The 19170-nt window shown below is 31.7% G+C and overlaps 1 protein-coding gene across 2 annotated transcripts in view; it reads left to right on the top strand.

The window, feature by feature from the left end:
- Nucleotides 1-19170, top strand: part of LOC143052145 (death domain-containing protein 1-like) — a 51057-nt gene that overhangs the window by 18031 nt on the left and 13856 nt on the right. For both annotated transcript variants that reach the window (XM_076225106.1, XM_076225107.1), the window contains exons 2-4: nucleotides 4749-5473; nucleotides 15137-15521; nucleotides 17780-17963. In XM_076225106.1, coding sequence (XP_076081221.1) covers nucleotides 4771-5473; nucleotides 15137-15521; nucleotides 17780-17963 — 1272 coding nt within the window. In that variant the 5' untranslated portion in view covers nucleotides 4749-4770. The remainder of the gene's footprint in view (nucleotides 1-4748; nucleotides 5474-15136; nucleotides 15522-17779; nucleotides 17964-19170) is intronic.

Here is a 19170-nt window from a genome sequence, read left to right as displayed (position 1 = left end):
TAGAAAAGCACATTACCATAGTTCTTAACGCTCTTATTTATGTTCGTTCTAAATAGGCTATAATAAAGTGATCAATTAAAGCTTAACTCCGTATGAAAGCATAACTTCATTGTTGCAATACCATTTCTCAATAATTCAGCTATGACCTTTAACCATTTAAATCGAATATTACGCGTAACTTAAAATATCTCCATAAAAAAAGATGATATATTTATTCACCTGGTAAATGAAAAGCAAGCATAATGTATATCTACTAGTTTATTTATTTATTAAGATGACGACAAGCTCAAACTATTGATAGTAAAACGTATAAAAGATGTCTTTTATCTTCATTGATAGTTTCAATAATACATCAAAATATTTTAAAACAAATCACCAATTTGTTTTCCTTTTCGTAAATAAAGTATGTATGATCAAAAACTAAAATAAATATCTTTGGGAAACATTTCGCCTAGCAACATGCTTGTTCCCATTCGCATAGTACAAGAATCTTATGTGTACAACGAAGTTTTACTTTCTGTTTTTGAGATCTTCCGGTTGTCGTAGGCAGAAAGAAGAGGTTGTTGAAGAGTTGGCATGCTTCTGTTATCAAAGTACAAAGTTCACATAGAAGTGATATAACAATCAATACATTAAAAATAACGTATTTTTGTCTCCTAGAATTAAAAACTATACAATACTTGTGTTGTATCGTTTGATTTTTATCAAATTTCCCCGAAAGTTTAGTTTTCTTTTTTGTGTCATTTGTACTATTATTTATAAAATTGAGAACGGAAATGGGGAATGTGTTAAAGAGACAACAACCTGACCATAGAGAAGACAATAGCAGAAGGTCACCAATGGGTCTTCAATGCTGCGAGAAATTCCCGCAACCGGAGGCGTCCTTCAGCTGACCCCTAAACAAATATATATACTAGTTCAGTGATAATGAACGCCATACTAAACTCCAAATTGTACACAAGAAACTAAAATTAAAAATAATACAAGACAAACAAAGGCCAGAGGCTCCTGACTTGGTACAGGCGCAAATTAAAATGCGGCGGGGTTAAACATGTTTATGAGATCTCAACCCTCCCCCTATACCTCTAGCCAATGTAGAAATGTAAATGCATAACAATTGCACATAACAAAACACAAATATATCGTGGTGAAAACCCCAGTTTTTCCGAACCGTTTAAGATTTATCCTAACTCAGTGTACTGTCTAGTAAGCATATCGTATTCGAAACTTTTTTCTCGCTCAGTCGAAATTAAGTTAAACATGTTTATGAGAACCCCCCCCCCCCCCCCTATACCTCTATCCAATGCAGAAAAGTAAACGCATAACAATACGCACATTAAAATTCAGTTCAAGAGAAGTCCGAGTCTGATGTCAGAAGATGTAACCAAAGAAAATAAACAAAATGACAATAATACATAAATAACATCAGACTACTAGCAGTTAACTGACATGCCATCGCCAGACTTCAATTAAACTGATTGAAAGATTATGTCTTCATCATATGAATATCAGGCACAATACTTCCCGTGAGGGGTTTAGTATCATACCGTCATAAAATTGAGAATGGAAATGGGGAATGTGTCAAAGAAACAACAACCCGACCAAATAAAAAAACAACAGCAGAGGGTCACCAACAGGTCTTTAATGTAGCGAGAAATTTCCGCACCCGGAGGCGTCCTTCAGCTGGCCCCTAAACAAATATATACTAGTCCAGTGATAATGAACGCCATGCTAATTTCCAAATTGTACACAAGAATCTAAAATTAAAATAATACAAGACTAACAAAGGCCAGAGGCTCCTGACTTGGGACAGGCGCAAAAATGCGGCGGGGTTAAACATGTTTGTGAGATCTCAACCCTCCCCCTTTACCTCTAACCAATGTAGAAAAGTAAACGCATAACAATACGCACATTAAAATTCAGTTCAAGAGAAGTCCGAGTCTGATGTCAGAAGATGTAACCAAAGAAACTAAACAAAATGACAATAATACATAAATAACAACAGACTACTAGCAGTTAACTGACATGCCAGCTCCAGACTTCAATTAAACTAACTGAAAGATTATGATTTCATCATATGAACATCAGGCACAATCCTACCCGTTAGGGGTTTAGTATCATACCATCATAACATATATGAGAAGAACATAACACGTGCCATGCCAACAACTGTTTTTAGAATAAATGTGTTTAGTTCCGATGCAAAGACCTTATCAGTGACTCAATATTAACTCCAAAATATGCAATCTTTAATGACTTGACAACAGTATCGTAATTATATCCCTTCTATTCAAAGGTTTTGTAAGTTTCTGAGTGGAATACTGACACCTTTGTGCTTTATAAAGAATATTTTCATAAAAAATTGGATGTGAAATACCTGAACGTATTAGAAGTCTGCATGTTGAGCTATATTTACGAATGATGTCTTTATACCGATGATAAAATTTAATAAATGTTTTGACTAGTTTGTGATATTGAAAACCCTGGTGTAATAATTTTTCAGTAAAACATAAATTTCTCTTGTTAAAATCTAAAACATTGTTACATACACGAGCGAATCGTACAAGTTGAGATATATAAACACCGTAAGAATGTGACAAGGGAACGTCACCATCTAAAAACGGATAATTGACGATAGGAAATGAAAAATCATCCCTTTTATCATAAATTTTAGTATTCAGCTTTCCATTAGTGATATAGATATCAAGATCGAGAAAAGGGCAGTGGTCATTGTTAGTATTAGCTTTATTTAAAGTAAGTTCAACAGGATAAATTTGATTAATATACATACTGAAGTCGTCATTATTGAGAGCCAAAATATCATCCAAATATCTAAAAGTTTTATTAAATTTGTTTATCAGATGTTGTTTCGATGGGTCTTTGCTGATTTTTGTCATAAATTTTAACTCATAGCAATACAAAATCAGGTCCACAATAAGTGGTGCACAGTTAGTCCCCATTGGAATTCCGATAACCTGGCGATATACAGAATCTCCAAAGCGAACAAAAAAGTTATCTAGTAAAAATTCAAGGGCAGATATAGTATCAAAGCATGTCCAATTGACATAGTTTTTTTTTGTTTATTGCTACTAAAAAAAAACCTAAAAGAGTTTGAACATATATATTCACATTCTGACTTTTTAAATGCCCATTTACTTAGGTGTGTGTATTTTTTCTTAACATAATGTGAGGCAACGTGGTAAATAGGGTAGAACAATCAAAACTTTGAACAGATTCAAAATCACCAATATAAGCATGCAATTTATCAAGTACTTCCAACGAGTTTTTGACACTCCAAAAGTAATTAATTCCACTATTTTCGAAGGCCTTATTTGAACAAATTATTATCAGGTTTTTGATTGTACCAAGTGTACTGGTAAGAAGAATAGATAATTTAGAAGTGGAACAATGGCTTGAAGACGAAATAAATCTATATTTGTAAGGTGTTTTGTGTAGCAATATACATAGTTTGGACTTTCTTTGTTTTTGGTTCTGCTTGTAAAGCGGTAGTTAAAAGTTTATCTTTGTTACAGATGTCGTTTTCTGAAAATAGAGTCAGTTGGAATGTTGGTGAATTGGTGATTTCTTTTTGTAGAACCTCAATGTAAAATTTACGTCAAACAATTATAATATTATTAGCAGCTTTATCGGCCGGGACAAAAACAAATTCCTTGGCTAGTTCTTTTAGTTTATGTTTGATACGAGAAATAGGTTTATTGTGGTTATTGTTAAGAGTAAAATGTTCTTTAAAATGTTGAATACGTATATCAACTATGTTCATTACTGAATTAAAAGAGTCCAAAGAATTTTTGTCAGCTTTTTCCCGTTTTATCCATTTTGTCTCTTTGTCTTATATTTTTAGCCATGGCGTTGTCAGTTTATTTTCGATCAATGAGTTTGACCGTCCCTCTGGTATCGTTCGCCCCTCTTTTATACATTTTTTCAGCTTAATTTACTTACTTATTAAGGTTTTCCTGATGATTTAATGTGCTAAAAGTGCACACAATCATCGTGCATCGACAGAAATCTTCAAAATATGATTACTTTTTAGTCTATAATGTACGATTGTCTTTTTTACATAGCATGATGGATCATGAAGACTTTTTAAAAAGATCCATTTTGGACCCTGATTGTAGCCTTTTAGATATGTATAAAGTTGAAGTTCAGGGCAAAAATGTACATAATTGTCTATTCTATACATATGTATATGGTTTTATTGAGAACGAAAATATATACCAAAAGAAACCGTTGGCCCATTATTGCCTTGTGTTATAATTACCAGAATAAAAATGTAGTTCCTTTTTAGCAAAACGTGATATGTACTTTAATCAGATTGTCAAAACGATACAATAAAAAGTTCTCACATTTCTGCACTGTGCACCTAATAGGCTTAACATCTTTGAATAACAGATTATTATCCTTTTGTGTTTTAAATGGTTATTTTATTTATTAAATATTTAAATTTAATAAATTTTAAGATGTAACATGTATTGGTATGAGACAAAAATATGCTTAATGAACTGAAAAAATAGACGTGCTGTTGTGGTAAAGTTATAACTATCAAAACTCTGCAGCGACAACGAAACTTATGTAATAATAACAAAGGACAAAGGCCCACGTAATTTTGAAAACAAATGGGGTCTATATTACTTAAATATTATGGATAATGTTTACTTTTTTCAGTGCAGCTTCAAATCCAGATAGTGATCTTTTACCACAAAATAATAATTCTTAATTGTGCATTTTAGGTACGATAGCTGATATTTAATCATGCCTGGGGAAAGAAAGCGAATTGTTTCCAGCAATCAGCGACATGCGCATCCAGGATCGAAAGGACCGTCAACGACGCCATCTCCTGTGAAGCGTACTGTCTCTGAAACATCACAGAGATCTCAAAGAAATTACAGCATCACATCTCAGAAGCCTAAAAACATGGACAAAACGAAACCTACACATGTTGGCCACGGACGGGCTAAAACTCAACCGCCTCCAGAGACTAAAAAGGTGGAAGAACCGATACCAGTACATGAGCAAAATGGGAACAATAATTCTGAACCGGAAGTGGAAGTAGAAATGGATGATAATACGGATCGAGCTAAAGAGGAGAGTTCTTCTGATTTGGAAAATAATAAGAGTGAAACGGTACAACAGAAAGAAGATGATGACAAGAAATCAGAATCGGAAGAAAAATGGGCTGAAAAGGCTCCAGAGGAATACAATATAAAATCTTTCAACGATAAGATTTTAGAGTACAGTGAAGTATTCGAAACAGACAAGTTTGATAATGTAAATGAGGACTTCCCAGTTGAAGACCTTATCTCCTTTGTCAACGTCATTTCCGGTACAATTGACGAGTTTAAACAACAGTCCCAGGACAGCCAAAAACAGCTGGAGGAACTGTGTTCTAAAATGAAGCATGTGAAGGAGAACATCCATTTTAGCATTACAAAGAGACAGATGGAACTATCACCGGGTAAGTCTTTATGGTTAATCAATAAATGAGGGTCTGGTTGGGGTTATTTATATCTTTTATTCTTATACCATTTTCTCTATTTCTTATTTATTATGCCTTTTTATCTGTATTCTCTACATTTTCATCCCATTTTGCCCGCTACTCCCAAACAATTCGTTATAATTAAGTACTCCATTACTCTCTATTCTCCAGGTTGTTGTTTTCTACATTTTCCCCCCTATTCTTTATTTTTTTATCCTTTATCCTGAACGTTTTGTCCCCCATTTTCTATTTTTTTTAACCTATCTTAACCCTCATATACTAAACATCGTTTTAAGGAAGCTGGCTTGTCATGTTTTTGATTTTTTGTCAGATTTTCGGAATCCTCTGGTTTTCTCCATTTGAATGCCTTGTAAAAATTTGCCCGGTGGCCCCCATTTTTCTTTTCGTCAATCTTTCACATGTATAATGCTAAGCCATCTGTAAAAGTCTTATAAAATTTTAATTACTTTTCAACAGTTTTTGAGAACCTCAACTTGTCAATGATAAAGCTATGAATAGTCAAGAGAAAATATTCACCGCCAAAATTCCAATGGCTAATATCTCGAAAACAAGCAAGGTGACCAATATATTTTTTTTGCTCTTTGGATTCCTTTATTAATTCCCTATCTATATAAACTAGTGTTTTGAAAAGTTAATTACTTTGAAACTGAGAAGCGAACTCCCTTAATCTTCTTTTACTTAAGAAGTTCGAATTCATCAGAGCTATACTTAACTTACCCATCATTGAACCTAATCCGAAACCTTACCTTGCCCTATTAGTTAAAAACATTAACCGTATAATGTTTATGAAATAGAAACTATAGGTTAAAAATAGAAGAGTATTGGGCAACATGATAAATCGGGAAAAAAAAATCATATTGATAGTTTTACCATAGAACGTTTCGAGACTAGAATTGTTCTACAAAAGATATCAACATACTGTTTCACAGTTTTAACAAATAGGTTAAACGATGGCCTGGATAGAGAATAATGAACCCAAACGATAATAAATAGGCACAAAAATAGTAAAAATGCAAAATGACTTGCTAAAAAATAACATTACAAACATTAAAATTGAGAATGGAAATGGCGAATGTGTTAAAGAGACAACAAACCGACCATAGAAAAACAACAGCAGAAGGTCACCAACAGGTCTTCAATGTAGCGAGAAATTACCGGAGGCGTCCTTCAGCTTATTCCTAAACAAATATATACTAGTTCAGTTATAATGAACGCTATACTAAACTCCAAATTACACACAAGAAACTAAAATTAAAATAATACAAGACTAACAAAGGCCAGAGGCTCCTGGCTTGGTACAGGCGGGCTGCGCAAATTAAAATGCGGCGGGGTTAAACATGTGGATGAGATCTCAACCCTCCCCCTATGCCTCTAGCCAATGTAGAAATGTAAATGCATAACAATTGCACATAACAAAACACAAATATATCATGATGAAAACCCCAGTTTTTCCGAACCGTTTAAGATTTATCCTAACTCAGTGTACTGTCTAGTAAGCATATCGTATTCGAAACTTTTTTCTCGCTCAGTCGAAATTAAAAAAAAAGACATTGTTAAAATGTGTTTGAATCTATATAATATACAAATATTATAATAATTAAAATGCTGTTTGAATATACAAATATCATAATAATTAATGGTGTTTGTTTTATGTGTTTGATGACGATCTTGAATCAATAAAATCTTTGACATTGACACTTTTTTCCATACACTGAAGTTTACAACAATATTTATCATAGTAAATTCCGTTCATTAAAATCTAAATTTGCAGTCAAAAGTCTACTGGAACGTGCCAAATTTTATCAGGTTTTAATTACGTATAATTTAAAACGAATGTATAAGTAAACTGCTTTAGTTATTCAATTTTATAGTGTGTGTGTCCAAAACAAATTTACAGTATATCTGATAATTAGAAATACAAACAGGTACAAAAGTTAAATGTACTTGTGCCAGGTACTGATTTGTTCAAATTATTAACAAGTGTAAACATTATGTTAGTACATGCACTTCTATGGATTAAATTTGGGTTACTAACAACGAGGTTTTATTCTCCAATCGGGTCTCGTCACATGTAATACGCTACAATGTTCACTTTGTTTAAAACTTCCCTACAATAAATGAACTAAATATATTAATTTATTACTCCAGTATTATAGTTGTCTTTGCCATGACGTTGTTAGTTTATTTTCCGCTAATGAGTTTGAACATCGCTTTCAATCTTTCGCTGTTCTTCCAGTATGGAATCAAACCTATATTATTTGTCTTCAAATACTTCGCACGTGCTAAGTTTTTCCAAAACCGGAAGTTAACGGTACCAATTTTACTTTACCAGATAACTTGTTCTACGTCTCGCCCAGTCTATTCTGTACGAGCATTTACAAATCGATAAGCAAGAAGTTAGATTATTAAATCTATTTTCGATCTCTTTCAAAACAATAAATATTTACCGGCCTTCGAAAATTCCTTAAGAGGATTTACGATCAAGATAACACGATTGAATAAATATAGGTATACGATTGAAACAGATGGTATTTTCCGTAAAAAAAAAGTTCACCTGCGATTACTTTCCTACGCAAAAACATCGTACTTTAGTCTTTTTATTTTCAAACTTTTGTTTTTTGAACAAGTAAGTGTAAATGTTCAACATCGAAAACAGTTTTGTTTTGCTAACCAGAACAAAACGCGCTTTCTAAGTTTTACAAACTTGATGGGCAAAGAAGTTTCCTTTTGTACAGTATGCTAACGAAGCGCTTTTCAACAGAACAGTAAATACGAGTGAACGTTTTATATCATAGTCACTTCTTTTATAGGAATCTTAAGGTTTAGATAAATCCGTCAGTTTAATAGTTAAACCACTCGCAACCCCTTTAAATGCTATGTAAATATTTTGCTCAACTGTAGATCTCTATTTTAATCGTGTATTTGTTTAAAGAAGTCGCATGTAAATATTGATATAAATCACAAATTCAACACTCAAAACGTTTTATTTTTCAATATTATGTTTACCATGATTAATAAATTTATAGTTGAGTGTTTGTTCGATCAGCTACTTCATTCCTTTTAGGTTACGACATTTGAGGTCAAGCATTAAAACATTATACATAAAATTTTGTAGATGCCTTTTCGAACACTGCCTTATTTCTGCTAAACTGTTTGTCAATATCATGTTTGCCATGATTTATAATTTTGGAGTTGAATGTTTGTTCCATAAGCTTCTGCGTTTATTTTAGGTTACGACACTTTAGGTCAAGCTTTAAACCTTTATAGATGTCTTTTCGAACACTGCTTTTTGTCTACTAAACGCTCAAGATAGATTTGACAAATATAAATTTGTTTTCATTTCAATATCGTTTTTAACATGAATGATGAATTTAGAGTTGAGGGTTTGTTCCATAAGCTCCTTCATTATTTCAGGTTACGACATTTCAAATCTAGTAATAAACCTTTATACATGTAGATGATTTTTAGAACACGGCCTTTTGTCTACTAAACGTTAAATACGGATGAGTCTGTTCTTCAATATCATGTTTGCCATGAATGATGAATTTGGAGTTGAATGTTTGTTATTTTATCAACTTAACAATTAAATTCGTGAAACAACAGTTTTAAATCAAGCTTTAAACCTTTATATATGCCTCTTCGAACACTACCTTATGTGTGCATAACAATAAAGATCGAAGTAAAAAATTCAAAATTATGTTTGCTATGATAAATGAATTTGAAGTTGACTGTTTGTTCCATAAGCTACTTAACTTTTATCCTTATATACTTCAGCCTTTATAGTTGACTTTCCGAACGCTGCCTTTTGTTTTCTGAACAATAAAGATTGATGAAAAGAAAATGTAAGCTTCATTAACATTGGATCACTGCGAAGGATGACTGTGGAGTTAAACATATTTTTTTCTTTAACATATCCCCCCTTTTTTCAAACTGTTAAATAAGTTGAAAATTATAAGAATAGACTTCGTTTTACCGTGTTAAATATGGTTGATAGGCACAAAATTGACATGATAGATAATCAACATTTGGAAAAGTGGGCGTATTTTATTGACACAATTGTTAAAAATTGAAATATAATTAAAATGTCCAGAGTTTAAAATTGAACTAAAATTCAAACACATAGTTAACGCATAACCTAAGAAAAATGTAAAGGGTTACATAAATATATGTTAAAGTAAAGATGATAGGTAAACTTCCTTTGAACGTATGTAATGTGTGTCACAAACTCGTCACAAAGACACAGCATTGACATGATAACAAATGAAAGTTAAGATAAATGCGTGTATTCCATTGACCATACTTGTCGAAAATTGAAATATAATTGAAATGTTCTGAGATTAAAACTAAAATTCGAACCCCGGAATGCATGTTCTACATATTATGCAAACGATGAGTTTAATATAAGAGCAGTAGTTCGATCTATTTCTATTAGATAAATAAAAATGAAAAGGTTACACAGATATAAGGATGACGTAAAAATTATAAATAAACTTCCTTTGAACGTATGAAATATGTGTCACAAAGACACAGCATTGACATGATAACAAATCAAGGTTAACATGGTTAAGAAAAGTGCGTGTATTTCATTGACCATACTTGTCGAAAATTGAAATTTAATTGAAATGTTCTAAGATTCGAACCCCGGAATGCATGTTCTACGTATTATACAAACGATGACTTCTACCTATGCACAGTGATTCTATTTCTGTTAGATAATCAGGTCGTGAGAACCAGAAAGTCAGTCAGTACGACTTCTTAGATTGTAAACATAACATTATATTTATTAGTTATTGAAGAATAGAAATAATCGTTTATATTTTATTCAATTTCTGTTTGCATTTTAACATAATATTTATGGTTGTATTTTGGTTTTCTTTTCAATCACTCCTGCGGCTGTCATTCATGTCAAACTTGCAATTCCAATCACTCCTGTGACTGACATTTATAAATTAGGTCAATTTTGCATTTATTATGATAAACCCTTAATTGTTTCCTTGCATTGTAATCGAATATAGGTACTACTTAATTTATACATCGGAAAGTGCATGAGTAAATAGTCTGGTTTTGTGTCATCATTGAAAATTAGTACGGATTTGTCTGACATACTTGCCACTGAACGTTTATCCGGAATCACTTTGTTGATAATGGTAGATTAATCGTTATCAATTATCATTTAAACAAACAATGAAGTAAAGAAGTTACAATAAAATAAAGGCCTTCAAAAAGAAGATATGATTATAAGTTTGCCCCTAACAAAACAAGAGGTAAGTATTCATTTAAAAAATCCCGCTGAATATCAAGGGCAGTGCACTATGTTCAATAAGTCTATTTCATGGCATCACTGACAAACGTACAACTAAATATGCCTGACATACTTGCAACTGAACGTTTATCGACAATCACTCAAGTGATCACAAGAACAAAAGAGATATACAATAATATATAATATTTAAAACACAAAAATACCTCTTTTATTGTTAGAGGACACATCGTGAATAATCATTTTAAAAATCCCGAATATCTAGGGAAGTGCATGTGTAGTCAGTCTCATTTATAGCGTCAAAAATAGCACTGAACTTGCCTAACATACGTACCACTGAACGTTTATTGACAATTACTAAGTTGATCTTAAGTTAAAAAAAAGATTTACAATAATATATGATATTTGAAACGAAATTGACCGCTTTCATTGTTAGTGGACACATTATAATCAGATGATATTTCAAATATTCCGAATACTAAGAGAAGCGCATTTGTAGTCAGTAATTTTTATAGCATCTTCGTAAAATATAGCACTGTATATACCTGAAACATTTCCCACTGAACGTTTACCATAATAGACCAATCGTTAAAAAAAAACATTTTAAAAAAAAATGAAAACTGACGATAAAAGACAAACATTATGACCATGAATCAAACGATGTTTCTAAACAATAACAGAGCAAAACATTTATCTCAAATATCCCGATAATGATAATTCAAGTCCAGAATAGTAATAAAAATCACAACTTTTCTATCCCGAAATGTATGACGGAAAGATTAGGTTAAGCATCCGTTCATTTTTTACAATTTTGATCAAATTGCGTATCAAAAGGGAAGCAACTCTTTCCATGTCGATATGCCATTCACTGAGAAACTCAGAATCCATAATTTTAATTAAATTGTTCGTACTGATTTAATCATTTGTAACAATCACCTAGTGAAATCTCTCTCTCAGGTTAAATTAACCTTTATAAATGGTTGAAAACTAATAATAAAATCACATCATTTCTTATCAGGCCACGCCACAATAAGACATGACCGCTTATAACATGCCATCGAACTATAAATTTGACTTTATTAACCACGCTAACGTAAACAACGTTCTTTAATATATCGGTCACTACCATTTAAGGGTTAAAAGCACGCATCTATTTGGAGAGAAAGTTTATTACCAATTTAAAGAGATATTTGTAAATCTTGAAATAAGTGAAACGTTATCAGAGATGGTCATTTAACGCTCCACTTTAAGAAATATCAATCATTAAAAGTGCTACTAGGATACATAAAAGTTTTGATAGTTAATTATCAGGTAAGTTTGATTAATTTTTCAGTTTGATTACTTTAGAAAAATTAATTAGCAATTTTCAAAACATTAACTTTTGAACACGAGTCAAAACAATAAGAATAATGATAGTGTTAGCCAACGCCATTGGTCTTTAGTGGGGCATTGCTTTTTTGTTTCTTTTTTCGGATCGAACATTGTTCAAATTTATTAGAAGAAGACCTAACGATATCCTTCATTGAAATTATTGGACGAGAATATTTTACATAACACTCGATGTTGACTTTATACCTAATAAAACATATCCGTGTCCTTCCTCATTAGATACGTATGGTCGGTGCCATATATGACAAGGAAATATACAATATAACTATGCAAATGCTAGGATATACGTTTCTATTTATACTTTACATACATGTACACGTAGTATTGTATTTTCGTCAAACACTTTCCTATATAATAGTACATATGACTTCCGTTCACATGAAAGCTCGAATCGAATGTTTAATAGAGTTATTATCTTCTCATCACTCCGAAGTTGGTTTTTTTTAACTCTAAAATACCTAACCACTTAAATGATCATATCATAAGCAAATATGAAAAAAGGACTTGATCATTGAATTTAAACGCTTCATTTGCAGTCTTTTCTTATATAATTTGAAAACCTGAGAATCTTACATTGTAAAACTATACTTTCCGTGTTCAGAGGGTCGTATGCACAAAATTTCCTTAGTTTAGATTTGTTCCGAACGGAAGGGGTTTTCTTCGATTTGTCCTGAACATGCATGACATATTTGCCACTGGACGTTAAGAAACCAGTAATCAATCAATCTCTGATTTCTACGATAAATAAGTATGACGATTTGATATCTTAACTTAAGTTGGTTTGTGCATATCAGGATTACCAGTTCAGGAATTCGTACTAAATAACTGTTTGGAACTGGTTACCGAAAGAACAAAACAGCAAAAAAGGCTTGAACAATGTGAGTGTTGTGCATATTTCCTTCAATGTTCAACTATCCGTTTATCGTAAATTTGTTTTTTTTCACATTTTAAGTTACATCTAATGTCATTCCATTAAAATCAAAGAACATGATATATAATATGTTCATAAAATACAATTTAGTTTTTTTCTCATATTTACATCATTTAAATGACATTTTTCGAATGCGGTTATAATTAAAGTCATGCCTTATGATTACTTGGCAATTATAATTTATTCACAAAATGATTTATTGACGAATTGCACCAAGATCTGCATACGCCTTCTTTTGATCTTTATATACTGCAACATTCGTAAGTGTATCAATGCATCATATGCAACAATATTTTTCTCTTCTCAAAATGATTAAAAAAGTCATTTCTGCATTAAAATGATAAGTTTTTTTTAATACAATATAAAACATGTTTCTTTAAAGTCAAACCTCCAACGATATATCGATAACGCCTAACAAATATATTTTCGATATACATGTTACATGTAACATTAACTTGTAAAAAGCACTTTTGAAAGAAAGACAAAAGAAAACGACTCATGTTCGATATCATAAGAGGCATTTACAAATGTACCGAATGATGTTCACTAAATGGCCTCATAAGAGACAAAGGCTTTGTTAAATATACGCCAATAAAAGTTTTAAACAGCAACTTCACTACATAAAGAACAAGAAGGTTCTTTCAGTACAATATACGTTAACTTCTAAATGTATCTGTACTAACACTGTGTCGTAATATTTCGGATGTCTTCGGGAAATATCGGATATACCAATTAGTTGTCCATCATTTCGGATTTAACGACCCTTTCCTCGGATTTGTTTAAACTGCACACAAGACGATTTTAAATGAGATGAAATTTCTTCTCAGTTCGAACCCCTAGAACTGGATTTTGTTCCATTTATTTTATAAGTAAACTTGGTCTTTTCCTAAAGGTACTTTCAAACATTCTTTATTCTCGGATACATTGCGTACACCTTTGCTAACGATTCAAATTTTCCAGTTTGTATTAATGTTTTTTAATTAGTTATGTAGCTTTGACATGTAAAAGTAACGTTGCTTCATAAATCAGCCATCTTTGCGTCACATTTTTATCTGTTTCGTTTGAATTAAATTACATTTAATTTATACATTAATATTTCATGTTTTTGATGCAATCAAATGGTTTTCGGTTTGTTAACATTCTGTAAATTAATTGATGAATATGTTATTTTTAGAATCAATATTAATTTAGACAAAGCTTCTTTTTTTTCTTTCTTCAATCACTTCCGAGCTTACTTAGTGCAAACAAGTGGTTATTAAATTCCATGGAGGAACAAATAGGGGTATTGCATTGCATTTTTGATGACTATTGCTAAGATTTGAATTAAGGAAATATTATTCTAAAGATATATAAGTTCTGTTACTAATTTTTTAATTGGGTATTTGTGTGGTTACCCGGTGACTATATAGTTATAAAGATTGAGACGTTCAGCCTCCCTTTTTCCCCATTTACAGCTGTCATCTTTGTTTTTTCATGTTAATTTTATATCAATAGCGCCATGTCAGTTTAACTTTTGGAGAATTAAACTCTTTTTCATCTTTATTTATATATGCGGTGTTAAACATCAGTAAAACTTTCAACTGTAATTTAACGTTCAAAATAGCAATTAAATCAACTAATAAATTATACGCCCTACTGAAACTGATATTTTATATAGTTTCTAATGAATTTCTTAATTTTATTCAGTGTTGTGACGTTTCTATAAAGAACACTATTACCGTAATTTAGTATCGTAAAATTTTATTTCTACTTTAGAAAAAAAAAACATCATTATCAAGACGGATATAAACTTTTAAAGTAAAACTACTTAAAATTTGAATTTATGTATTTGATTAAAATATGAGTTTTGTAAGCCACTAAATGCATTGATGATGAATGAACGAGTTTTTACAGCTTTAATGTGCTAGTTGGACGAATTTTGTTAATAGAATCCGGCAGTCAGAAAACTATAACGTTTTTTTTTAGAAAAGACTTATGAACTGATAGAACATTTTAACAGTTGTAATTTGACAATACTTATGACCTTATTCTTTCATTACAGAGGAAGAAATCCAAAGCATTGAACAGAGAGAGCTTACGGAAAAACTCGCAAAATTGAATGCCGAAGTTGCCCGAGCGAACGCGGAATTATCCGAAGCTATCCGACTATCCGTAGAAACAGAACGTACTGCTACAGCAGCACAAGTATACGCACAAAAAGCAAAAGACGAAGCACAGCAAATTGAGGAAGAAATCGAATTAAAAAGAAATCACGAAGCTAAGAAGAAAGTGGAAGAAGCAAGAAAAATGGAAGAAGCTATTCAAAAGCAGGAGGAAGAAGAGCGAATGATAGAACAAGCTAAACAGGACAAAGAAGCAGAATGGAAAAGGAAAGAATCAGGATTTGTGGAGAAAAGTGCAGTTTGGGAAAAGTGGCCCACATTTGAGTAAGTACTTTTTATATCTTTATTTAGTTTTTTCTTATAAATACAACATTAATGACCATAGATAATTGGGTCATCCATCATCGTCACTCACAGGAACAACAAAGTGCAGGTAAACAAGAATTATAACTTAAAAACGATAAAAATCCAATTTGTATATTTCTTCATGTTTTACAGGGGACATCGATGATTCAATTATCTAAGTAGCACTGATGTTGCGAGTTTGAAACCCACACGAGGCTACAATCTTTATGGAATAAAATATATATTTCCCTACAAAAAGTTATTCGTTCTCTCCGGCGTCTTTCACAATTAAAAACTAACTGCCATGATATAGCCAATATTGCTGGTATTGACGTTAAATTCAATAGATTAATCATAGTACACGGCAAATTTAAAGATTAATCAAACAGTACTTGGATGAAGATGTATATTGTATGACTAAGCCAGACATGTTAATTGCCTAAACAGATAAGGAGCTTGATATACATTATCGACAAGTGTCTTTTGTTTAACACTTAAGATATGATTTTGATTAATTTTTGTATCTGTGGGGTTCTCAGTCATTGAAAAATATCACACATCTCTCATTACTCATATTCTAATATTTAAAAATAATCGTATATTCTGTAAGAATTAATATATATGCTAGATAGCTATTTAGAACGAGAGAAAAAAAGTTACATGTGCAGGTGTCTATATAAAACAAAAGTTATATGAGTGATTGCCAAAAGGTCAACGATTATTAAAATTGAAGTAAACCAAGGCTGAAGCTAGGGGATAAAAGAGAAAACTTTTTGTTCCACTGTCGTCAATCTTAATAGTGAAAAGGGAAGAATAAAGGTGGTACCTAACACTACAGGAAGATAACTGTAAAATCAGCTAAACGTTTTAATTACGTTGTGTTGTTAAGGGAATATTAAGCTTCTCAATGATCAAAATTTTTGTCAATATAACCAGTGTAAATTTTCTGATAAAACGGTTTGTTCAAATATTTTGAAATTTTTATACTTTGCCAAAGGGTCAAAGTAAATACTTTGTCAAAATTTTATGAAATTAAACGAGCCAAATTAATTTTAGTTAAAGTGTTTGGTACCACCTTAAGTGAATTTTGCTGGTAAACACATGAAATATGATAACGACCAATTGACCTGTATCAGAGTTAAACAACCATTGTATGCGTTATAACATTAATCTGATTTAGTTCCTATCGGAGAAGAATGAATCTATTGCCTTATATTCACTAATAAAAGTCAAGTCACGAAACCGAATTCTTTGACATTTATTAGGTTAATAAAAAGTTTATGGACCAAAAGATAAAATTTCATTAATATATGTTAAGGTAACCAATCTTCTCGACAAAGGATCGATTGACTTCTCGTTCTTTACTTCATCATGGCAACGTAACAGTCAACAAATGATCGATTGTTTAATATGCAGTCGGGACTTCTCGTCCTGTATCCCATCATGGCAACGTTAAAGTACCTTATAAAAAGAAGCCGGGACTTTCCGTCCTTAACCTCATCATGATCATAAAAGTAAAAGTACCTCGTATAAAAACAAATTGCAAATTCATTAATAAATCTTTATTAACCAAAATCATTATATAACAACTATACACATAAAATGAATGTAGCTGTTTAGGCCATACAAAAGAATAGGTTTGCTTGCCCAAACGCTACCTACCCAGAAAAAAGCTGCCTACTCAAATTCTTTTATTGTCCTGATTTGAAGAAGTTTTTTTTAATCAAATAGGCATGAAGACTAATAAATATTTTTAATTGTGGCCTTATTCTGGAAGAAAACAAGGTTTTAATTTCATTTGTTTTGATATCGTTAAAATTGCTAAATGAAAGCAATGCTTCCTTCGTGTAGGGAGGCTTTTTGAATAATTATAACAACTTTTCAAAGATTGTTAATTTTGTGTTATTGCAACCGAGATATTTACCTCTATATGATTGGATCTGTGTTTATGAAGAGTTATGGCAAAAGTGTCGTCTTGAAAATGTATATACAAAGCTGTCTACTACAGATTTATTTGCAAATTGAAGTTGATTCAGAAGCACACTGACATATAAATGTACAAGAAATCAGATCAGCACTAGGGTTTCTTTAACATAGAAAGTTCTATCTTAGACATCAGCATATTTTACATATCTTTTGATCCCCACGTGCACATCAGAGGATAAAAGACACAAATATGTTTTCTCCATTTTATAACGTGTATAATGCTTTAAGTTCGTATTTTTATTGTTCAACAGAATTGTGCTTGAAAATGGCGACGTTGGCTGTGTTGTTCGAGCCAGTCCTGGTCACTTCTCTCCAGATCATGTCGAGTTAGAACCAGTTAGTCAACTAAATTGCAATCTAACCTATGGCCCACAGGAAGAACTGGTCAGCAGTATACTGAGGTTATCGTCGACGATTGAGGATGGCAAACTAGATGTAAGTGGTTAAATAATTATAATTACACTACATGTATGTGCAATGCATATCAGTCTTTTGATTGACTGACAAGAAATCAAAGAGGCATTCCAAAATTAAACAATATTTCCCAATTGATACAATTCTACAGCCTTGAACATTTGTGCTTACCGTGAATACACTAATATGTAGGATAAAATCGTATCGCAGCTGTGTTATTAAAAATTGAAACAAGTTGCAAGATATAAGCCTTCAAAACCAAAACACAACATACACAGTATACTTACTTTTCTATTAATTACATGAACATTAAGGTTTCGCATCTGTGTTATTAAGCCCAAACGAGATGTTATGGTAAAAGCCGCCTAAACAAAAATCACAAAAGACGTAATAAAAGTATTATTTACATTTTTATTAAATACATATTCATTTGTACGTAAATGTAAACGATGGAATCATATACCGCACCTGCGTTATTAAGAGTAAATATGTTAGGTACAAGCCAGCAAACCAGCAACACAACATACATGTACCAACACAACATACATGTACCAACACAACATACATGTACCAACACAACATACATGTATCAACACAACATACATGTACCAACACAATACTTTTATTTATTTATTAGTTACATAAAGTTTGTAGAGGTAGCAACTAGTAATTTATCAAAAATAAGTATTGAACAAATGTATGAATGAAAGTTCTGTTCTATTCTTTATTATAAAATAATAAGTAGGAGAGGCGCATGCAGTGGTAATTCGATTTTTTCTTTCTTACAATTTCACTTAGTTTTTGACAGTTGCTTGATTGATAGCATTTATCAGCTTACGTGCACTTCTTAATGACAGGTGCGTTTTATATATGCAACAAAGGTGCAAATAATATTTACTTAACGATTGAACCAAGACATGTTCAACAGCTTAAGCAAATAGTGGCGTGACATATAATCTCGATAATTTATATCTTAATAGTTAACTGTTGTAAACTTCTCCATTAAAGCCAAGTTCAAATTAATGTATACGCATAAATAATAGACCGATTTTTGTCAGGATAGATATAGGTTTTTTCAAAGTCATTGACAAGTATAATTATAATTGTTTTCTTGTTTAATGCACAAGGCATATACATTCTTTTCAAATGTCTGTTAAACATAAGAGTTAATTAAATATTAAAAGTAAAACAAAAAAAATAGAATAAAACCTGTAATTTATATTGAAGA

This window comes from Mytilus galloprovincialis, chromosome 11 (genome assembly GCF_965363235.1).
Source record: "Mytilus galloprovincialis chromosome 11, xbMytGall1.hap1.1, whole genome shotgun sequence".
Lineage (NCBI taxonomy): Eukaryota > Metazoa > Mollusca > Bivalvia > Mytilida > Mytilidae > Mytilus > Mytilus galloprovincialis.
The sequence above is the reverse complement of the archived record's forward strand: the minus strand, read 5'-3'. Positions and strand labels throughout refer to the sequence as shown.